At 43.4% G+C, this 24,244-nt stretch overlaps 1 protein-coding gene across 1 annotated transcript in view; it reads right to left on the reverse strand.

The window, feature by feature from the left end:
* The window catches only part of PPFIBP1 (PPFIA binding protein 1), a gene marked incomplete at both ends in the record, with an annotated part of 76,877 nt that overhangs the window by 12,801 nt on the left and 39,832 nt on the right, over nucleotides 1-24,244 (reverse strand). Inside the window, 11 exons of the mRNA XM_080706442.1 lie at nucleotides 322-433; nucleotides 1,091-1,241; nucleotides 4,809-4,937; nucleotides 5,321-5,468; nucleotides 8,126-8,158; nucleotides 8,578-8,752; nucleotides 9,823-9,852; nucleotides 10,678-10,738; nucleotides 13,253-13,309; nucleotides 14,115-14,230; nucleotides 23,392-23,546. Of these exons, the coding sequence (XP_080562568.1) occupies nucleotides 322-433; nucleotides 1,091-1,241; nucleotides 4,809-4,937; nucleotides 5,321-5,468; nucleotides 8,126-8,158; nucleotides 8,578-8,752; nucleotides 9,823-9,852; nucleotides 10,678-10,738; nucleotides 13,253-13,309; nucleotides 14,115-14,230; nucleotides 23,392-23,546 (1,167 nt within the window). The remainder of the gene's footprint in view (nucleotides 1-321; nucleotides 434-1,090; nucleotides 1,242-4,808; nucleotides 4,938-5,320; nucleotides 5,469-8,125; nucleotides 8,159-8,577; nucleotides 8,753-9,822; nucleotides 9,853-10,677; nucleotides 10,739-13,252; nucleotides 13,310-14,114; nucleotides 14,231-23,391; nucleotides 23,547-24,244) is intronic.

A 24,244-nucleotide genomic window follows, 5' to 3' on the forward strand; every position in this document is an offset into this window, starting at 1 on the left:
AAGGAGGGAGGGAGGGAAGGAAGAAAGGAAGGGCGAGCATCAGGAAGGGGAGTGTGGTATACACCTGTAATCTCAGTACTTGGGAGGCTAAGAAAGGGAGACAGCAGGTTAGAGGCCAGTCTCAGCACTTGGCGATACCTTCCTTCAAACTTAAAGATAAAAAATAGGGGTGAGGGTGTAGCTCAGATGTAAAACACCCCTGGAGTAAATCCCCAGTGCTGCTGCCACCACCACCAAAAAAAAAAAAAAAGACAGCCATGAACACACACACACACACACACACACACACGCGCGCGCACACACGCATGCACACACACTCACTAGTGACCCAGTTGAAATCTAGCTTTCCATGATTGGTCTCTTCCTCGGACCCCAGGGCCTGCAGTGCCAGCTGCAGCTTCTTTCGATGAAGCGAATGCTTGATTCCAAGTTCCTGAAACAACAAACAGTGATTTGGCCTGAAAATTCTACCTATGTGCGCTTGGTACCTCTGGGAAAGGATACAAATTCCTCCAAAATGAAGCAAACATTTAAGACGAGACTGCATTATATTAGAAGCCCTGACTCAGGCTAGTAAAGTGTTGCTGAATGAGAGGTCCCCGGAGAGCCGTAAACACCATGATTAACTTAGTGATGTGTTAGACATCCTCCAGTGACGTGTTTTCTTGCTAAGATGGGAAGAGGAGCATGTACAGTAAGAATTTGACTTTTTATATTGTGCGAAATGCTAAATAACTGGGACGTAATATGTAGGAAGCTGCTCCCTCCTTTTGCGAACTAGAGTTTAATTGAGTATCGCTGCAAAAGATAAGCCAATGGAAAAGCCACAGAATGATTTGGGACATAGGAGCTTGAGTTTATGGCTATGGGCTTATTTTTTCATTAAATGCCCAGTGGCTTAAGTGTTTCAGAAAGGATGAGCAAGACGAGGCCCTTCCTTTGAAGTCCATGAGATGAATTATGCATGTAGCAGCTGAAAACCCAAGCTTTTTCAATGCCCCACCCGTGCTCCTTTCAGGAATAGAAGGCAGCTCTGTATCCACATTCTCTTTCTCCCAGGGTTTGGTAAATGAGATAGAGGGGCAGTCACCTTCTCTAGATCTTGTTGAGAAGCCTGCAAAAGGGTTTGGCCAGATACAATCCAGTGCTTGCCGGAATTCAGGTAGGACCCCAAGCCTTGTTCCGCAAGCCAACTGCAAACCTGCTCCTTGGTCCACTTGGCAAACGGCATGTCCAAGTCACTGTAGGAAAATCAATAGTGCGTGAGAAACGATGCAAAGAAGCCTTGTGGTTTATCCTCAGCTTTGAAGCCCGTATCCCATAGATAAGGAAATTGCCTGGTGATCTATATTTGACCACGAAGAGCTTAATTTTTGATGCATGTTTGTGTTACTGTAGATTGAAGCCAGGGACATCGAACTCCAGGCTATATACCTCCAGCTCTTTATTTTTATGTTTGAAACAGGGTCTCACTAGGTTGCTGAGAGTCTTCCTAAATTGCTGAGGTTGACCTCAAACATGCGATCCTTTTGTCTGCCTCTCAAGTACTGGGATCACAGACCTCCACTAACGTACCCGACTCTAGGTATATTTGAAGGAACAAGTAATACTGGACTTGAGAGTTACCTTCTAAGACCTCCTGACTTCATTTCTTGAAACTGCAAAAGATCCTATGTGTTTTAGCAGGAATATATTCTATACTGACACTGAATTGAACCAATAAAAGTCCCTGTACTGGTTTCAACCAATGTTGTTTCAATACGAGATTCCCAAACAGAAAATGCTTAGCAGGGTGGAAAGTCAAGTCTAAGTGGAATGAACTGCGGCAGGACAGCTTCTCTCCAGATGGTCACCAACGAGAAGAGGACAATGTGCTCCCATTGAGGAGAGGCCAGAGTAATCAAAACAAAATTTCTGTTTTCTTTTACTTAGACACACAAATACTGTTCCTGTTTGGAAAAAATATATATGTGAAAATGAACACGCCCTTTAATTTTTCTGTAGTAGCACAAGGAAGTCCTTCACTGTGTCCAAAGATAACATATGGCATATGAGATGATTGACTATTTGAAGAAGGCCAAAGGGAGCTTCCTCCTTGGTGAAAGCCTGTCCAGTGACGCCTAGGTGGGAGGGACTGTACCTCTCACCCAGCACAGGAGTCAACTGGAGATGGATTGCTGACCTGAAAGTTACACTAGAAATGTCCTCAACAAGACCCCCAAAGTTCAGGAAATTAAAACAAGAATTAATAAATGGGATGGCATTAAACTAAAAAGTTTCTGCTCATCAAATGAAACCATCAAGAGTCTAAAGAGAAAGCCTACAGAATAGGAGAAGACCTTTGCCAGGCTGTTGGAGGACTGGTATCTAGAATATACAAAGAACTTAATAGACCTTACACCAAAAATAAAAAAACAACAACAACCCAATCAAGAATTGGCAATTGAATTGAATAGACACTTCACAAAAGAGATAGAAATGGCCAATAGACACAAGAAAAATGTACAACGTCATTAGCCATCAGGGAGATGCAAATCAAAACTACACTGAGATTCCATCTAACCCCAATCAGAATGGCAAGCATAAAGAAGTCAAATAACAGCAAATGTTGGCGAGAATGTAGGGAAATTGGAACTCCTCTAGGCTGTTGGTGGGGGTGCAAACTAGTTCAGCTGCTATGGAGATCAGTGTGGAGATTCCTCAGAAGATGGGAATGGATCCGCCACAACATGTGGCCATATCACTCCTGGGGATCTTTCCAAAGAGGCTGAAACCAGAGAACTGGTTTCAGAGTAATACGTGCATACCTATGTTCATAGCAGCACAATTCACGGTAGCCAAACTACGGAACCAACCTTGGTGTCCATCAACATATGAATGGATTGCAAAACTATGGGATATCCACACAATGAAATTCTACTTAGCAATAAAAAAGAACAAAATTATGTCATTTGAAAGAAGGTGGAAGGACCTGAGAACATTATGCTAGGTGAGATCAGCCAGTCACAGAGAGTGGAGGGTCATTATTGTTCTCTAATATACAGAAGCTAGGGAGTAATGGGGTACCAGAGGGACTCCAGGTAATGGAGGATAAGTCTCAGTGGAGCCAGGGAGGTGGGCTAAGGGAAGGGAAGGGGGGAGAAGAGGATCACTGAAGGAATTACTACCACCAGCCATGTGTACATATGTGAAAATACCAATGTCAGCCTCAGTACCCTGTATGGGGAAGGGGGGAGATGGAGAGGTGGGGGGGGCACCAAGTGCTGTGTGCATTATGTCACCGTCAATATGATTTACATTATGATGTTAGACTATAATGCACCAAGAAAAGCATATTTTAAAAAAGGTTCCTAGCCCTTTATACTTGGGAAAGATTCAGTGCCAACACCTTGTACTCTGTGTTTTCCAACCCCACCCTGCTGTGCTCAGAAGGCTAGCACAGCAGCTCCAAACCAGCAGCAAACTTTGATAAGGGAATAGGAAGTTCCTAAGTTCTTGAATCTTAAGAGATAAAACATTAAATTGTTTTGGTAAGCTAAGCGGGGTGTCTTATGCGTGTAATCTCAGTACTTGGGAGGCTGAGACAGGACATCACAGGTCTGAGGAAAGTCTTAATAAGTAGTGAAATTCTCATCAACCTAGCGAGACCCTGTTTCCAAATAAAAATAAAATAGGGCTGGGGGGTAGCTCAGAGGTAGAAGGCCTCTGGTTCAATCCCCAGTGCCACATATACACACAGAATTGTTTTCGTAAGTCTAAGAATTTTGATAGCACCTAAATGCTTTTAAAGATTTCACTAATCTCTGATGTTTATTGAGCAGTTATTACTTGCCAGATATTTCACACATATTAACTCATTTAATCTTAATAGGCACCTTTTGAGGTTAGTCCTAATTACTACTATTATAAGGATGGAAGCCATTGCTCATGGTTACCTGGCTACTACAAAGTGATAAGGCACGAAACCCACTCCGGGCAGCCTCATTCTAGAAACTTCGCTGTATCTCACCTTGTTTTTCTGTTTTGTTTTGTTTTTGGTGCTGGAGTTCAAGTCTAGGGCTTCATGCATATTTGACAAGTGCTCTACCACTGAGCTAACCCCAGTCCTAGAATCTACTCTTTTTAGGGGGGAAGGGAAGGCACTGTGGATTGAACCCAGGAACATTCTAACTCTGAGCTACACCCCCGGCCCTTTTTAAGCCTAGCCTTGAACCTGCAGTTCTCCTGCCTCAGTCTTCCAAGTTCTAGGTAGAACACACTCTTCGTGTGTGTATGGTACTGAGGGTTGAACCTAGAGGCATTCTGCTTCTGAGCTACGGACCTAGCCTTATTTTATTTTTAAATGTTAAACAGGGCTTCACTAAGTTGCAGAGGGTCTCACTAAGTTGCTGAGGCTGGCCTTGGACCTGCAATCCTCCTAGCTCAGCCTCCCAAGTACTAAGATTCTAGGCATGTAGCACCATGCTCAGCTTAGAACCTACTCTTAAGCACTGTGCTACCCTCCTTTCCAAGGCTATGCTTGAAAGTTTGTTTAACTCTGTCTGTAAGTCCAGAGCCACTCTAGTGCAGACGTTACTGGCACTTTAGCCCTGGCTCCTCACCTAGCTGATATAGCCCTCACTTTCTGTACAGCTGTCACTGACCAATGGCAAACTGCGCCTTTCTAAAGATGATGGACACTTGGCTTCCAGAGACACCGCAGCAGGTAGGACTTGGATTACCTAACCCAGTGGCAGTACACTGCAGCTGCTCCCGAGGCCTGGCTCTTGGGTAGAGATGCTCAAGTCCATTGGTCAAGGAGGTCTTACCTGTTGGTATGTCCCAGGTCTCGAGACCAACCCAGCCGGGGGCCGGCGGTTGCCCTGGTCCCTCCTCTTCTGAATTCAGACTCAGACATGTCATCTGGGTTGAATGTCGTTGACTGACTTCTTCTAAGCCTGAAGAAGACACAACACACGTGGCCACATATCAGACCGAAGCAGGGCCTTCCACCGCCAAGTCACACCCTTACCCCTTTTATTACCTTTTTGTTTGTTTGTTTAGAAACAGGGTCTCACTAGGTCGATGAGGCTGGTCTCTAACCAGCCTTATTAGAATCCCAATTACTGGGATTATAAGAATGTGCCACCACGCCTAGCTTAGATATTCGAATTTAAATGTTAACTGAAGCCTAATGGGTCAATGAATCCCAAATCCCAACCTTCCATCCATAAGAGGAACATAACAGCCTTCCAATGTTTTCCCTATTTGCAGACAATTTTCCATTTACCCCTACACTTTAGCAAGATGTAAGATAGTCCCACGGTACTCTCTTACTTACTTTCCGAAGAGTCTCATGATACCTCTGGACTTCTTTCTGGAATCCGGAGATGGTGGAGAGATCTGGAAGGGACTGTTCCCCTGGGAGTCTTTGGGCCTAGAAGCCGCACCAGCCAGATCCAGCTGTTCTGTCTCCTTTTCTGTCTCAGCTATTCCAAGAACGAAGTAACAGAGACTTGATGAGTTTTAACATATAGAAAGAACATGATTAGATATTAACCTTCTTGGCTTTAGCAAGTATTAAAGATTCTTCTTCTGTTGGTCTCTAATTGAGTGACTTAGCCCTGTGTATTTGAAAACTGGAACGCTGATGTATGTTCTACTCTAGTTTCCTATCACGTATAAACCAGGCATAGTGGCGTACACTTTGTAATCTCAGTGCCTGGGAGACTGAAACAAGAGGATTGCAGGTTCAAAGCCAGCCTCTGCTACTTAGAGTTTTAGCAACTCAGCAAGACACTGTTTTAAAATAGAAAATAAAATAGGGTTAGGGGTGTAACCTGGAGGTAGAAGGCCAGTGCGTTCCATCCCCAATATCACAAAAAAATCCATAAAATAAAAATAATGTTAATTAACTTAAATAACTGCCTCAACGGGCATGGTGACCCACTCTTGTAATCCCAGCCTTTGGGAGGCTGAGACAGGAAGATCTGGGTTCGCGAACAGCCTCAGCTACTTAGTGAGGCCCTTTGCAACCAGTGAGACCCTGTTTCAAAATAAAAAATTAAAAATAGGGCTGTGGGTGTAGTTAGGAGGTAGAATGCCCCTGGGTTCCATCAAAAAAAAAAAAAAAAAAAATCCCAGCTCCTGGCATTGATGGCAAACTCCCATGTTCTTTACTCATTTATTTTTGTTTGTTTGTTTTTGTGGTCCTGAGGATTAAACCCAGTGGCATTCTACTCTGAGCAACACCTTCAGTCCTATTTTTATTTTGAAACGGGGTCTCACAAATAAAGAATAAAAAATAGGGCTAGGGTGTAGCTTGGAGGTAGAATGCCCCTGGTTCAATTCCCAGTACCACCAAAAAAAAAAAAAAAAAAAGTATCCCAACCTCCTGGCATCGTGGCTCATGCCTTTAACTTAGTACTTCTGAGAATGAGACAGGAGGATCACAGGTTCAAGGAGGATCACAATAGCTTAGCAAGGCTCTTTCATAATTTTAAAAATGATAATTGAAAAATGACTGGGGGTATAGCTCAGTGGTAGGATGTCCCCCTGGGTTCAACCCCAGTGCCACGAAAAGGAAAGAAAGAAAAAAAGAAAAAAAAAGAAAGAAAGAATAGTATCCTGAGGTATTCTACCTAGGCACTGGTAAAAAAAAATTAACTAGACATGCTTCTGTTTCCTTCTTCTTTTTGTGTGTGTGGTACTGGGAATGGAACCCATGGGTATTCTTCCTCCGAGCTACACCCCAGCCCTATTTCTTATTCTTTATTTTGAAACAGGGTCTCACTGAATTGCAAAGGGCCTCACTAAGTAGTTGAGGCTGTCCTTGAACCACGATTTTCCTGTCTTTGCCACTGTCAAATCTCCAAGTATGAACTATTTTTAGTTCTTTTAATTGTCTCTTAGTCACAGTGGAAAGCCAGGGGCATTCTACCTGAGCTATACCCCCAGCCCTCTTTTTTATTCTTTATTTTGAAACAGGGTCTCACTGAATTGCAAAGGGCCTCACTAAGTAGCTGAGGCTGTCTGCGAACCACCATCCTCCTGTCTCAGCCTCTCGAATGCTGGGATTACAGCATAAGCCACCATGCCTGGCTTCACAGTGGCCAATTATCAACTAGCAGATACAAGGGCTACTGTTTCCTCAGTGGGAGCTTTTATGCTTCATAAAGAAAAATAGTTGTGCAAAACCACAGGAAGAGTGTTGCAGCAAGATGTACAAATCGCAGAAGGTGACTTTTCTACAAAGCAGGCTGTGATTACAGGTTATACGGTAAGCAGCACTTGTCTCTCGGCATCAATAATCTGGTTCTATGGAAGCTGCGCTTGGCTACTTGAAAAGAGTGGTCGGAATGGATCGGCTTATTTTATGCATCCCGTGCTTATGCCAGACATTTACGTCTACACAGAGAGCGCGTCACTTTGCTGGTCTACGTGAACAGATACGTGGACATGTACACAAGGCGACAGGACCATCTGGCAAGCCCCAAAGGAATCTATGCATCCTCATCCTCCAGCCAAGATGGTCATGGATGCTCTGAAAATATTGCCTAGTCCACCCTCATCTCAAAAGAATCCACTGTATGCTGCCCTACAAAGACAAAAACTGAACTTCTCTCCTAAAATCACACTGGGGACTCCTCAGATAACAGGTAAAGTTATCTGTGTCATCACTAAGTATTATCTCCATCTTCAAAGCAATAAAATGTCAGAATGTTCCTCTAAGAAAGTAGGTCTAAAACCATCATCGTCAGTGTCTGCAAACTTCCCCGTTGGATCAGATATGGTTCTTTTTGGAGGCTGGTGAACTGTGCACACGGAGAAGGACCTGCGTGTGTACCAAGGGCCGGATGATGCCAGGCCATTCCTGTCCTTCCCTCTGCAGGCTGCCAGCCGCTTCCTGGGCCTCTCAGAGCGACTCCCAGGGTGTCAATAGCATTGTTAAAACAGAGCTGAGGCTTGGAAGCAAAGGCTCTACGATGCACCTTTTAGCAGAAGGCAGAGGGAACGCTGTGGAACTGAGAACTACATTTCCTGACTGCTGCCAGCGTGCTTTCTAGAGGACGCAGAGGCCGAGAGAGGAGCTGAGATGGGCTTGGAGCACAGGGCGGGCGAGGCTGGCATGCAGGGGGTACGGTACCTAGGGTGGGCGCACTGGCACTTCGTTTACGATCTTCAGATATCCCCACAACGCACACAACACACGCAGCACAATGGAGAGAACACAGGGGGTGACAAAATGAACAGATGAGGCCCTCCCCACACGATGCGCGGCTAGGACAGGCGGGCGCTGCGCTCCTGAGCTGGCACGCAGCCTCCAGGGCTCTGCACGGGGCGCAACCCATCCACCATCAAAACACATCAAGTTACCCAGAATCGGGGTTTTCTACTAATGCCGCCGGATGGAGAGCTTGATGAGGGATGATATGTCTGTGCACTGCTGAACGAAATCCACACAGCATGCTGGCTTTTTTTGCTAATTTCCCCCCCGTCATTCACCCTCATGTATCAAGAGATAAATAAGGGAAAAGAGGAGATGGGTCTTTCCTGCTTCGTGAAAGCTCAGGGCGCCGGCCCCTTGGCCACACGTACCCAAGTTTGGTGCACTGGCAGTCCTCTTGTTACTTTTGATTTTAAAAAAGCCTCGGCCAAAGGACGATCTGGCTTTCCGAGTGCCGAAGGGGTTGTCATCCAGGGAGGCATCGTGATGTCCTGGAGGCTTGGGAGGGAGGCTCCCGAACTTGCTGCCTTCTACGGGAGCTTTAGCCTGAGAGAGGGGCGAGAACGGCGACAAAGACCCTGGTGTGCGGAACCGTGGACACGCCGGGCTCAGCAGCAAGTGAGATCCCACCACACACAAGTTATTGAGAAGAAAAACTGAGTGGCACATTCATTACTGACACTGTACGCCGTACTAGAAATTGTAAAGCTTCACCCTGAAAGCTATTTAGAAAATATCATGAGCGACGAAACATGCCCATTACTACCCTATAATTGATGTGTTTAGAGCTTTAAATATTTAAGGCATCCTGAAATCCTCAAAATTAATTTTAATTTTATTTGCATCATTCTTCAAAGGACATGGAACAAAGATAACACATAACCAGAATCGCAGATTTCTAACTTTTCTAGCAATTATGATATAAACCTAGAATACAGTTTAATTTTTGTGTGTGTGTGTGTGGTACAAGTGTTTGAAACCTAGGGTACCCTAAGGGTACCTTACCACTGAACTACACCTCCAGCCCTTTTCATTTTATTTTTTATTTTGAGACAAGATCTTGCTAAGTGGCCCGGGCTGGCCTGGAACTTGTAATCCTCCTGTCTTAGTCTCCCAAGCACTGGGATTGTAGGCGTGGATCACCACACCCAGCTTAAATTGACCACTGGCAGCACGAATTCTGTCTCTATGCACTTATCTATTAGAAATATTTCATAGAAACAGAATCTTATAGAATGGGACCTTTGTGTTTTGGTGGTCCTGAGAGTTTCTATCTACAAGAAACACTTAAACAGTGCACATGTCACTGAAATTTAAAAAGCTTTTTATATTTTCATTTGGATGTAAAATTACCTGAGAGATTGGTAGTGATACCATCACAGATGGACAGGGCATTATTTGAACTTTCTCCTTCTCAATCTTCTCTTTTTGCCTCCCCTTCTCCCTCCTTCAATCCCCTTACACTCTTCTACTAGTCTTTCTCATTTATCTGAGGTCCCTTTAGTTTCCTATTTTCTCTCTAGCTTCCACATACAAGGAAAAAAGCGGGTTATGTGAGCATGTATGTTTATATCACTTTGAATCTCCCTCTGATGTATAAAAGTGAAAAAACTTACCTCTGAAGGCTTCTGAATAGACTTGGTTTCCTGTTCAAAACAACAGTTATATTTAAGATTGTTAATAGGATCCTCTATGTATTCAGAATTTGTTGCATACACTTCCATAAATAAAAAAGTTTACATTACTTCTAAGCTACAAAATCTTAATTTCATTTATTTTCTACAATGTTCTATGAAAGTCTGCATTGGGGTTTTTGTTTTGTTTTTGTGGCACTGAAGATTTAACCCAGGGACATACTACCAGAGCTATACCCTCAGTTCTACTTTTTATTCTTTGTTTTAAAACAGGGTCTCGCTAAGTTGCAGAGGGCCTCACTAAGTAGCTGAGGCTGGCCGCGAACTTGTGATCCTCCTGTCTCAGCCTCCCAAGTACTAGGATTACAGGCATGGACCATCATGCCAGGTTCCATTTGGGCTTTCTGTGCACTCAATCATACTTACTAAGTGTGTTAATACTTAATATTTATCATTAAGTGTACCATGGTGGCTAAAATTTTTCCTTTATCAAGAAACCCACGCTCTTCTTAAGAGTTTTACTTGCAAAATGATAGAAGGTGAAGATTTCTTTTCTTTTCTTTCTTTTTTTTTGTGGTACTGGGAATTGAACCCAGGGGCATTCTACCTCCGAGCTAGACCCCTAGACTGATTTTTTATTCTTTATTTAGAAACAGGGTTTCACTAAGTTGCAGAGAGCCTCACTAAGTAGCTGAGGCTGTCCACAAACCGCGAATCCTCCTGTCTCAGCCTCCCGAATGCTGGGTTTACAAGCGTGCGCCACCACACCCAGCTTAAAGATGAAGATTTCTAAATAGTTTCTTCTCAGGGTAACAGGATGAAAAACACAAAACTCACCCCATCTGCTGACTCTTTCTTCAGATTGCCTAGGCTGCTGGATTTCTGCAGATTTGAAGTTCTAAAAAGAAGAATAGCTGGGTTATTAACACGTGGTTCTTGTGCCAGCTTCTTAAGTGGATCATCTTAGAAAGAATCTCAAATTGTGTGTTTTCATTTCTCAGTAATAAAGAAAAATCGAAATCAGGCAGTTATTTATGTACTTAACTAAATTATAACATTCAGTTCTCTTAAAAGCAGGTGGTTAACTATACGGCCAATATCTCTAAATGTCTCACACATGTTAGACTACCTGAAGAAATATTTAGGACTATCTTTATGATATCAATATTTGAAGATAAACTAGCAGACTAGCAGTGCATGTTTTGCATGTATACATTTACACCAGGAACTCTGTGGGGGGGCAGTTACTGGGAATTGAACTCAGGGGTGTTCTATCATAAGCTACATCTCCAGCCCTACTTTATTTTTTATTTGATTGTGTGTGTGTGTGTGTGTGTGTGTGTGTGTGTGTGTGTGTGTGTGTTATGTGGGACTGAATCCAGAATTGTTCTACCTTTGAGCTATACCCCCAACCCTTTTTATTTTTCATTCTGAAACAGGGTCTTATTAAGTTGCTGAGGGCCTCACTACGTTACTGAGGTTCATCTCGAACCTGTAATCTTTCTATCCTGGCCTCCCCTAAGAACTGGGATTAGAAGCCTGTGTCACCCCTCTTGACTTCTTATTCTGAAATAAAGTCTTGCTAACTTACTGTACTCTGGGTTCAAATCTGCAACCGTCCTGTCTCATCACCCAAGTACCAGGATTACAGGCCTGCGCCGCATACCTGGTTCATGCCAGAAACTTAAATGCTCTAAGCTATTTACACTGAACGCTTCTGATTAAAATAAAAGAATGCAGGTTTTAATTTTCAATTCACAAAGGAGCGACTTTTCTGAATCTGGCAAGCAATCTGTTTTATAGTTCTGTTCAAAACCCAAGGTAGGAACACTATAGCTGCCCGTAATAATTCATCTGCTGTTCTACGGAAGGTAGAGACTTTCTTTCACATAATTAGCATTCAGCTAGATAAAGGTGCAAATGGTCTTTCTCAAAAACTAAAAGCAAGAATATATGACTAGCTAAAAAAATAAATAAATAAAAAATAAAAAAACAGGGGTGCAGAGAGGCTTGTCTGTAATCTCAGTACTTGGGCGGCTAAACAGAAGGATCCTAAGTTCAAGGACAGCCTTGTGGCAACTTAGCAAGCCCTATTTCAAAATAAAAAGAAAAACAGGGCTGGGTGTGTAGCATGAGATAGAATGCTCTTGGATTCAATCTCTAGTAACACGCACACATACACATGTGCACACACACACGCGCGCACGCAAGGGAAGGAAGGAAGGAAGGAAGGAAGGAAGGAAGGAAGGAAAAAAAAAAGAAGTTAGGGTTTAGTTTAGTGGTAGAGCACTTGCTTAGCAGGCATGAGGCAAAAAAAAAAAAAGAGAGAGAGAGAGAATAAAAAGGAATGTTCTCTATAGAATAACATAACTAAACATCAGAACATTGAAAGGGCATTTCTCCTATATTTATGTGTACATAAGTTGCTAGAAATGTTGACTAACAACTAAAGTAAAAAATAATGATGAGAAAAAAAGTGATTTCTTCTTTGAATACTGCTTGGAAAATAGACTTTTAAAATTTAATCTAGACTTTAACTTGAATAAATTCATATTAGGTCAGTTTATTAAACTGAAAATGCAATAAAACAAAACAAAAAATTTCAGCCTTTCTAGTCATCATTTCATTCTCTGGGAATCTTTTCTGCTAGAATAAAAAAAAGTGTCAGTACTAGCCAGGTAAGCCAGGTGTGGTGCTGCCTGTAATCCCGGTCCTTGGGAGTGTGAGACAGGAGGCTCGTAGGTTCAAGAATGAAGACCGGTCCTGGCAACTTACTGAGTGTCTCAGTAACCTAGCAAGACCCTTTTTCAAAACAAAAAAGAGGGTGGGAATATTGCTTGGGGGCAGAATGCCTCTGGGTCCAATCCCTGTCACCCCTCATGCACACACAATGTCAGTACAAAATTGAATTAAATACACTGAAGTTCAAATAAAAGCTGATGAAAGAACGCTAAAGGTCTACAGAAACTTGGCTGTGTTCGTAGTAAATGGATTAACTATCTCTTTACAAACTAATAACCCTCCATGTTCACTCAGTACAGCTGCATTAACTTATTTATTAATTTAATAGCCTTCGCTAGTGTGGCTAGTGTGTGTGTGTGGGGGGGGGGGAGTTACTGGGGATGGAGCCCAGGGGCATTCTCCCCCCAGCGACACCCTCAGCCCTATTTTTTATTCTTTATTTTGAAACAGGGTCTCACTGAGTCGCGAAGGGCCTCGCTAAGTAGCTGAGGCGGTCTGTGAACTGCGATCCTCTGGTCTCAGCCTCCCGAATGCTGGGATTGCAAGCGTGCGCCACCTCACCCGGCTAGCCTTGGCTATTCTCTGTTAATAAGGATTACTGTTAGTGTAAAAGACTCTCTTCTTTCTCAAGCCTGCGTCATTCTTTTCACATTCAGGAACACACACTTACAAAACACTGTCACACCGATGGTTTTCAACAGCAGCACTGAGGATTATTTTCCCATCACTAAAATGTAAAATAAAAGTATTTGTTAATGTCATGAATAAGAGGCCACACAGATGCTCCTTGACTTACAGTGGTACTAAGTCCCAAGAGGCCCACAGAAAGGTGAAAATGGCATTAACTTGAAAATGCATTTGGTGTACTAACCTACCAAACAAGAGAGTTTGGCCTATCCTATCTTAAACATAGTACACTTACAATAATTGATAGTTAGGTGGCAACATAATCTAAAACCAAGACTTGTTTTATAATGAAGTGTTGAATATCTCATGTAATTTATTGAGTGTTTTACTGAAATTGAAAGCTGAAAATCGAGCCAGGTGTGATGGTGCATGCCTGTGATCCCAGTACTTGGAGGCTGAGTGAGACAGGAGGACAGTAGGTTCCAGGACAGTTCAGCCATTTGCACCTTCAGCAACTTATTGAGTCCTTGTTTCAAAATAAAAAATAAAAAAGGGTTGGGGATGTAGCTGAGAGCTAGAATGCCCCTGGCTTCAATCCCTAGTAACACACACACACACACACACACACACACACACACACACAGAAAAGTTGAAAAATTGTTACATTGAACCACTATAGGTTAAGGACTGTCTGAATATTTTCTAAGTGAATAGAATTATCACAAACAAAAAATCATGCAAAGAAAACTATAACACCCGACTCGTTACAGGTCTCCCGCCGCATGCCTTCCTGTGTCTTGTTCTCCAAGTACACACTGTCTGTAAATAAATGCAAGGCACCTTTCTTTTTGGCTGACCTACTTTTTGAACATTTACATTGCAGGGTTAGACCGTAAGTGACATACTTCTCTTCAAAGGAAGTCTCTGGCTTAGGAGGCAACTTTGATTTTTCAGGAGTTTCCATGCTGACTGATACTGGCAATAATGAAGGGGTTGGAGCTTGCAGGATGCTGGCTTGGAACTGTAATGATAAAAAGGCCACACAAAAAAGTCAATCAAACAAGCAAAACATATGTCAAAGAGTAGCACAGATAAGATGAATAAATGTCTATTGAAAAATTTCCACACATGTATTTAGAACTGTATTCTTTTTTTTTCTTTTCTTTTCTTTTTTAAATGTGGTACTAGAAACTGAATCCCAGAACAATTTACCTCTGAGCTACATCTCCATTTATTTTTTATTATATTTATTTATTTATTTATTTATTTATTTATTTATTTATTTATTTATTTTGCAGGTCTTGGGATAAAACCCAGGGGCATTCGACCTCCTAGCTACACTCCCAGCCCTATTTTTTTTTCTTCATTCTTTATTTTGAAACAGGGTCTCACTAAGTTGTGGAGGGCCTCACTGAGATCCTCTAGTTTCAGCCTCCTGAATGCTGAGCCATTTCATATTTGTTTTTATTTTGAAAAAGAGTCTTGCTAGGCTGCTGAGAGTCTGCTGAAGTTGTGCCCAAACCTGTGACCCTCCTGTCTCAGCCTCTCAAGTGCTGGGATTACAGGCAAACACCACCATGCCAGCTATAACAACATTCTTTAAATTTATGTATTATCTGTGTGTGTGTGTGTGTGTCCACGTACACACACACGTGTATGGTACTGGGGATTGAACTTGGGGAAATTTTAGCTCCTCAGCCCTATTTTAGAGAACTCTGTTATTACATTTATTAAATAATCTGGGGATGTAAGCATAAACTGGGTGTAGTGGCACAGGCCTGTAATCCCAGGAGCTGGGAGGCTGAGACCGGAAGACCACAGGTTCAAAGACAGCCTCGGCAACTTAATGAGACCTCTTTCCAAAATAGAAACACAAAAAGGGCTGAGGGTATACTTCAGAGGTAGAATGGCCCTGGGTTCAGCTCTCAAAACAAACAAACACACAGAAATAGACATAGGCATAAGAGAAGTGTTAATCAGGTAAACAGATCAAAGAAGTTTTGATTAGAGAAAACATTATTCTGGAGAAAGGTGATTTTTGAACCTAGTTCTGAGATAGACGTTGAATATTGTGAAGGAGACGTCCTAAGCACCATCGAGTGAGTCCACGGTGAACTCTGTGCCTTTCTGCCCTGGCTGAGCGCCGGGCTCGCACCTCCTTGCCTCAGAGATCTTAACTCTGCAGCCGACCCTTCCTCGGTGCGTGGAGAGCGCCAGCAGCCACCCTAAAGGACGGCGATGCTGGGGTATGAGATTGGGTGACGTACTTACTGAAAACAAAGCTCTGTTTTCACCTTACTTTCTACCACTAGTCTAATATGGAACACTGGTCGACTTTGTTCATTATTGTGCTGTGTGTGAACTAAATGACTGATTCCAATGAACAGAATTGAGGAAAAGTAATTAAAACCAGTGACGAAGTACTGCAGAGCTACCACTAAAAACACTTTGCTAAATAATAACAGTATTGACAGCCACAAATCAGATGCATGCCACATTTTCTCAAATGCTGGAGTCTGTAAAGAATTTTAATACTTGGGGTGGGGTTTTAATAGTGTGTGTGTGTGTGTGTGTGTGTGTGTGTGTGTGTGTGTGTGTGTTACTAGGGATTGAACAGAACTCAGGAACATTCTACCTACAAGGTATACCCCAGCCCTTTTTAGTTTTTGACTATGTTATAATTTTTCACCAGCTGAGGCTGGTCTCCAGTTTGCGATCTTCTTGTCTGAGCCTCACATGTACTGGGGTCACTAGTGTGCACCACCTCGCCCACCAGAAGCTTTTTTTTTTCTTTTCTTTTTTCTTTTTTGGTGGTACTTAGGATTAAATCCAGGGGCAGGCTACTCTGAACTATATCCTCAGCCCTACTTTAAAAAAAAAAAAGTAAAACAGGGTCTCACTAAGTTGCTTACGTTGGCCTTGAACATGGGGCCTTTCTGTCTCAGCCTCCTAAACACTGGGATCACAGATGTGCGCCACCATGCATGGGTTTCAATATTAAGAAAACTGGAGAGCAGAGAGATTGTGGGACATGTAAAGACATAACAAATGAAACACTATATTCTAGTAAGAAGATGACTAGGAGACTTCCGGGAAGATGGCGACCGAGAAAAGCGGAGCTTAAGAGCCCCGCTAACAACAAATATCCATTACCACAAAATCAGCGCCTTTCAAAGCCAGAAAACAACATCACCAGAGAAACAAAAAAAAATCACCAGGCTCCAGAGAGAAAGCGGACTGAGAACAGAGCCACAGAGGATATCTTCACGCCCGAGGACGCGGCAGATGCGGCAGCAGTGCCATACTGCCGGCGAATTCACGGGACGGCCACAGCAAGCCGAGGGGAGCCGCTGCGGAACAGCCAGGCGGGATTTCTCGGCGCAGAGGACATCTAAAGCTCCCAGTGTCTGAGCTCAGCACACGCTGCAGGGATTCAGAGTGGAAATCAAAACCAAGAAAAAAAAAAAAAAAAGCCAGCCCAACAGCCGAGGGCGTAGCAGCGGCGCCATATTGCCACCGGCGGCAGCAGCACGGAACTCACTACAGCTACATCTGCGTACTCAAGAACAGTGAGTCAAATTGCGGGCCACAGCGGAGAAATCCCAGTACTGTACTCACTGGGACTTGACCCAGTGGGAGAGGGGCGGTGGCAGTGATATCACATCATAGGAGAACATGCAACCTGGCACCCCCCACGGTCTAAAGCAGCCTCAATCGACTCTCTGGGTCGGAGACTCTGTGATAAAACCCAGTAAAGGAGTAGTGGGGTCTGAGATACTACTGACTCGAGATCCAGAGCACCTTAAGTGAAGTCATAGTGACCCAAGGGAAGAACCCAGAGAAGGCACAAACTTCCGAAATCATGGGAAAGAGGAATAATACTGGAGCAATTAATGCTCACAACCCCACAACATCAGAACCCGATAAAACAGAAAATCAGAGATTTCTAGAAGATCAAATCAGGAAAATAACTGTAGAAATAATAGAGGTGCTTCGAAAAGAACTCAGAGAGAGCCAAAAAGAGATAAAGGATGCAATTAATGAAGTAAAGGCCTCAATTCAAAGCACAAACAACCGATTAGACCACATGGAGAACAGAATCTCGCTCTTAGAAGATGATCATTCCAAAAATGAACGCATAGTTTCTAATCTAGGAAAAAATATCCGACAGCAGGAATCTGATATTGAAGAAATATGGGCCCATTTTAAGAGAGCTAACCTAAGAATAATTGGAATAGAGGAGGGAAAAGAAAGTGAAACTAAAGGGATCAACAATCTCTTCAAGGAAGTAATAGCAGAAAATTTTCCAGACATAGAGCAAGAAGTCGATACACAGGTCCAGGAAACTTATAGAACTCCCTTTAGACAGGATCGGAGAAGAGGATCCCCACGCCACATAATTGTCAAAATGACCAATGTGGAAGCCAAGCAGAGAATCTTAAAGGCAACAAAAGCAAAGGACCAAGTGACATTCAGAGGCAAACCAATTAGAATCACTCCAGACTTCCCAAACCAAGTTATGAGAGACAGAAGGGCTTGGAGTAACATATTCCCAATTTTGAAAGAAAACAACTTCCAGCCAAAAATTTCCTACCCAGCAAAACTCTCTATCGAATTAGATGGAGAAATAAGAAGCTTCCATGACAAACAGAAACTGAAGGAATTTATGTCTTCAAAACCAGCACTAGAGAAAATACTCAAAGAGATTAACTACAAAGAAGAAATAGGTAACACACATCAGAACTAGAGAAACAAGATTTTCCATCCAACAGACAACTAAGATTGGTTATCTGTGGAGATTCATTATTTATGTTAGTCTGTTACCGATCTCTAAAGGGTATTGTTTGCCTTTATTGTTGTTAATTTTTAGGATTTCTAGTTGGAATATTAATATACCTTCAGATATAGCATTTGGAAATATTTTATCCCATTCTATTAGTAACTCTTAACTCTGGTTACATTGTCTTTGGATATACAATATGTTTTTTATTTTTTAGGGAGTTTGTATACTCTTCTGTTGCCTGTGCCATTGAAATCATAACCAAGAAATCACTGCCAATTTCAATGTTGTGAGGTTTTATGACCCAGATTTTCTCCTAAAAGTTTATAGTCTTAAGATTTATATATAGGTCTTTTATCTATTTTGAGTTAATACTTGTATATGGGATTAGGTAAGGGTCCAATTTTATTCTTTTCCATGTAATTATTATGTTTCAACAATATTTAGTTAAAAGATTATTATTTCCACCACCAAATGTTCGTGGAAACCTTGTCAAAAATAACTTGACAATATAGGGAAGAATTTAGCTCTAGGCTTTTATTTAACTCCAATGGTTTATATATCTGCCTTTAGAATAGTACTACACTGTTTCAATTATTGTAGCTTTATATGGTTTGAAATCAGAAAATATATATCTTCTAGCTTTGTTCTTTTTCAAGATCGATGTGGGTACCTAGAGTCCATATTCCATATTAGGATAGATTTTTTTTTCTGAAAAATAAATATATAAATATATGATAGTTTCACCTAAAAAATAGAAAAAATAGATTCTCTGGTAAGAAAGAAAGCAAAAAGAAATATTGAAATGTTATCTTTAAGTCATCAAAAGCTTGGTATCAGACAAATGAAACTGTTATGAGAGATTATCATTTTTAATTTTGGATAAATTGCTATAATACTAGATGTCAACCACTAAGCCAAGCATGGGAGGGAGGGATGGGGAGAGAATGGGGTGGGGATCGTGTGGGGGCTGACTGGGCGATGTGTGCATGTATGTCTACAAAAGTATGTATCCCACTATGATGTATGAATACAGTGCACCAATTAAAAATAAATATGAAAAAAAAAACAAAAAACAAAAAAAAAAAAAAGAAGATGACTAAAATGGCCAGGTGCAGGGGCACACACCTTTAATCCTAATACTTAGTAGCAAACAAAACAAAAAAATAAAACAAAAACTCCTCAAATGCACCTCAGGGAACTCTTGCAAATAAACCAGTAGTGACAGCGCCTCTCTCCCGACAGGGATCCAAGTGAGCATTTCTCCATGCCAACTAGGCAGCAGCTGTCCCGACTTGGTACCCACACACCGGCAGCCGATGTCCACTCACTCCTGCCCTGAAACCCACCAGCAAGCATCCCGAGCCCTGTGTGATCAGCTGCAGGAGAACGTGCCTGGCCAGCAAGGCTCACTTGGTGAAGCAGGCAATGAATTGACATTTGTGTTTTTTGTTTCTGACAGTGAATGATGTTCTCAACCTTTGACACTGTAAAAGGCTCACTGGGCGGGGTGGCATGCGCCTATAACCCTAGTACTTGGGAGGCTGAGACAACTTAAGTTTAGCAACTTAATAAGACCCTGTTTCAACATAATAATAAAAAGGGCTGGGGGTATGGCTAAGAAGTAGAACACCCTAGGTTTAATCTCTAGCCCCATAAGAAAATAGAAGAGAAGAAAGGTAAAGAAAAGAAAAGAAAAGAAAAGGGTTGCCAAGCATGGTGGCACATGCTTGTAATCCCAGTACTTGGGAAGCTGAGCCAGGAGGATCCAGTTGCCATCCGCAACTTAGACCCTGTTTCAAAATAAAGAATAAAAAATCGGGCTGGGGAGGCCAGCGTGGTGGTGCATGCTTGTAATCCCTGTGCTTGGGAAGTTGAGACAGGAGGATCGCACAAGTTCAAAGTCAGTCTCAGCTACTTAGTGAGACTCTCGGCAACTTAGTGAGACCCTGTTTCCAAATAAAGTATTAAAAAAAAGGTGTGGAGTATATCCCGGAGGTAGAAAGCCCCTGGCTTCCACCCCCAGTACCACCACCAAAAAAAAAAAAAAAAAAAAAAAAAAAAAAAAAAAAAAAAATCGGGCTGAGGTGTAGCTCAAAGGTAGAATGCTCTTGATTTCAATTCCTAGCAGCACGAAAGAAAGAAAGAAAGAAAGAAAGAAAGAAAGAAAGAAAGAAAGAAAGAAAGAAAGGCTATAAAAGTGGGTATGGCTGGGGTGTGGTGGTACACACTTGTAGTCCCAGCACTTGGGAGGCTTAGATAGGAGGACTGAAGGTTCGAAGCCAGCCTCAGCAATTTAACAAGGCTCTCGGCAACTTGGTGAGACCCTGCTTCCAAACAAAAAATAAAACAGGGCTGGGGTATAGCTTGGAGGTAGAATGTCCCTGGGTTCGGTCCCTAGTACCAAAAGGAGGGAGGGGAGGCAGGAGGTGTAGAGCGCTTTCCTAGTATGTGCAAGACCCTGGGTTCATCACCAGCCCTGGGGGGAGTCATATAGAAGATTATAAAATGTGAAGTCCTCTTACATAAACCAAGATGTTATTTGGCTATTAAATCTTTCCAGATTGAATCTTATAGTTAATTCTGGACAACTCCTTTAGCCACCATCCCTGTTTGCTGAAGCTCATATATCTCCTTGGATTCCTAATCATGGGGGGAAATAACACTGACAGGCTCTTTCTCTTGATTTTTCAAACTTTAAGGCTTTAGCCCCAGCCTCAAATCTCCCTCCGAGCTTTTCTCTAAAAATGTGGGTAGACTCCCTCGACTCCCCTCAAAGTGTTTTTGTTCCAAATAAAAACCCGTCTTTAAACTGGAATTCACATAGCAAAGACTGATTTTTAAGGAGAGCTCGTCTGGGGTACCCTACATAACACCACCGGCCTCTTAATAAAAGCAGCGCACACCTCGGCTGTCTAATATTTCTCTCCCCTTCGATATAAATAAATATATTTAATAAGTAAGAGTGTTCCTCCTCTACACTATTTCTATTCCTTGATTACTTTAGGCCTCTCTGACACTTAAGAGAAAAATATCATTTGCCGATTCCTTGGATTACTGTCCATTCAGGGGCTGGGATACAGCTCAGTGGTACAGCACTTGCCTAGCATGAATGAGGCCCTGGGTTAAATTCCCCGCACTGGGGGGGGGGGGGAGCCAGGTGCGGTGATGCACACCTGTAATCCCAGCACTTGGGAGGCTGAGAAAGGAGGATCGAGGGTTCAAGGCCAGCCTCAGCACATTAGCGAGACCCTGCTTCCAAATAAAAGACAAAAGGGAGTGGGGATATAGCTCAGATGGGAAGCACCCCTGGGCTCCATCTCCAGTGCCCCCCCCCAAAATTTTTAAATTCTTTTTCACTCAATTCAGCTTTATTTTCTCATTATATAATTATCAGCAACAGACATGAAAAAGTAAAGATGTCCATTTCCTCTTCTAACTCCAACAAGTGAGAGGAGAGATGACCAAAGAAGGAACTGACAAAGATCAGGGAACTGAGATGGTTAAGTGGGGTGGGCGTGGCCTGGGCGTGGTCGGGTGGGCGTGGCCTGGTGTGGGCGTGGCCGTGACCTGGAGTCCGCAGGTATACTCCACATACCTCTGCCTCCCAGGGCCCTTTAGAAACACACGAGGAGAAAAACCAGGGCCCTCGGTCCCTGCAGCGGCCTTCCAGGGAGCCAGAGCTACAGAAAGGCAACTGTGAAGATACTTGTAGACAAATTACTTTCTGACGGAGTGGATTCACATAAAACTCCGAATGTTTGGAGAATCATAACAAATCTGGCTCAAAGGACAGAGACAGTAAAAAATGGAAGGTTGACTTTGACCTTTAAGGAACGTTTACAGACACAAAGCTGAGGAAGCCGCGCCTCTGCAAACATTTGGAGGAAAAAGAAGAAAAAAAATACTTCGGGATTCGTGGGGGGCGCGAGGGTCAGAAGATTGGGACTAACACGGGAAGCGCAGCGCAGCCCGGCCGCGTGTGGCGTTGCTGGAGATCGGGACCCTTGTGTGCCTCTGAGCTTCCCTCTGGTCTTGTTTTCTTGTTGGTACTGGGGGTTGAACTCACAGATATTCTAGTTTGAGCTACACTCTCAGCCCCGTTTCTTTTTTATTTTGAAACAAGGTCTCACTAAGTTGCTGGCCTCGAAACTGCGATCCTCCTATCTCGGCCTATCCCCCCCACCTTTTTTTTTTTTTTTTTTGGTGGTACTGGGGTGGAACCCAGAGGCTTTCTACCTCCGGGCTACACTCCCAGACCTATTTTCTATTTTATTTGGAAACAGGGTCTCACTAAGTTGCTGAGAGCCTCACTAAGTAGCTGAGGCTGGTTTCGAACCTGTGCGATCCTCCTGTCTCAGCCTCCCAAGTACTGGGATTACAAGCGTGCGCCACCACGCCCGGCTTACTTTCCCTCTTTTCAAATGGGAATGCCTGCAACAGTTATACTCTGCCTGCCCCACCACTGTTCTGTTGAGTGTGTGGAGGACAGATAATTGTCCTTCAATCCCCCTGCTTCCTGGATGGGTTGGGATGACAGTCAAGAGGCTGGACCCCAAAGCTGTACCCAAAGATCTTTACTTACATCTTGATCTGACTGGGATGGCCAGCTCCTGGGAGTCTTTGGAGAGGGCTAACTATATAAACAGGGCAGGGATGTAAGTTTTTGTAGCCAAGCCAGGCACGGTGGTGCACACCTGTAATCGCAGTACTTGTCTGAGGCTGAGGCAGGAGGATTGCAGGTAAAAGGCCAGTCTCAGCGATTTAGCAAGATTCTGTTTCAAGATAAAAATAAAAGGGTTGGAGAGAACGCCCCTGGGGTTCAACCCTGTCCCCTTCCCTCCCACATATCCAAACCTTGCTGTAGCCAGAGGGTCAAATGGCAGGCTCTATTTTCCAGATATGGTGTGCCAACATAGCTGCTGGCAGCCGCGTGTTTCTTACAATGGGATGTTGTCCCTTGTGCCTCAAGAGACAGGGTCTGTGTTCCCTCCCACTGAACCTGGGTTGGTTGTGACCACAGAAGACAGGCTCCAGGACCTCAGTGGTAAGTCGCAAAAAGTGATGGGAACTGGCCTGGTCCTCTTGGGGTGGTACCCTCAGGAGCCAGGACCATCCTGTGCAGAAACCACGCTGTCACGTGCGATCCTAGCCAGGGCCTCGGATGAGGTCCCAGCCAATGGGACACACTCCAGTGTGAGGGAATGGCCCTGTGACGATGCAGGGACGCCAGGGGAGCAGAGGAGCGACATCGCGGCCGAGCCGGGCCCTGCCCACCAACTCAACAGCAAGACAAGCGCTTCCTTCAGGCCAGCGCTCAGGACGGTGTGCAGGCCATAACAAATGCAGTGAAAAATATAGAGAGAGAAAGAGAGAGATGGAGAGATTGATTCTGTTCCTACCTCTTCTGGAACTCTTGTGCTGAGTGGGTCATGACTCGGGGACCCCATCACTGGGGAAGGTGATGCGCTTTTCTTTGGGTCGCTAAAGCCCTGTGCATCCAGCAGCGTGGAGACGGAGCTGGAATCGAGCAGATCGCCATACTCGCCATCTTGGCCTGGAGAGAGACAAAGCAAAGAGAAAACAGCAGCTCTTCATTTGCATTTCACTTTTGGAGGAAGATAAGAATCCCAATAAAGCTGAGTATGGAGGCGCAAGCTTGTGATCCCAGTACTTGGGAGGCTGAGACGGGAGGATCACAGTTTCAAAGCCAGCCTTAGCAATTTAGTGAGGCCCTGCTACCAAATAATAAAGTAAAAAGGGCTGGGGATGTAGCTTGGAGGTAGAATGCTCCTGTGTTCAATCTGGAGTAGGAAAGAAAGAAAGAAAGAAAGGAAGAAGAGAAAGAAAGAAAGAAAGAAAGAAAGAAAGAAAGAAAGAAAGAAAGGAGGGAGGGAGGGAGGGAGGGAAAAGAAAGGAAGAAGATAAGAGAGAAAGAGAATCTCAATTATATTGAACATAAAAATAAAACTTGTGAGAGTGCTGAGGATTAAACCCAGGGCCTCATGCATACTAAACTAAACATGTGCTCTACCTCTGAGCTACATCCCAGCCCTAAGCATAAAAATTTTCTGATCCTCAAAAATCTGTCAACTTTTCCCGGCATTCTCAAAAACCAACAACATGGGAACTAGGAAACAGTCACTTAAACCGTAAGCACATATGGCCCAGGGCTCCCGGGCCACGCTGAGTACCCAGTACTTGGGAGGCTGAGACAAGAGGACTGACGGTTTGAGGCCAACCTCAGCAACTTAG

The sequence above is a fragment of the Muscardinus avellanarius genome (assembly GCF_963383645.1).
Source record: "Muscardinus avellanarius genome assembly, chromosome: 11".
NCBI lineage: Eukaryota > Metazoa > Chordata > Mammalia > Rodentia > Gliridae > Muscardinus > Muscardinus avellanarius.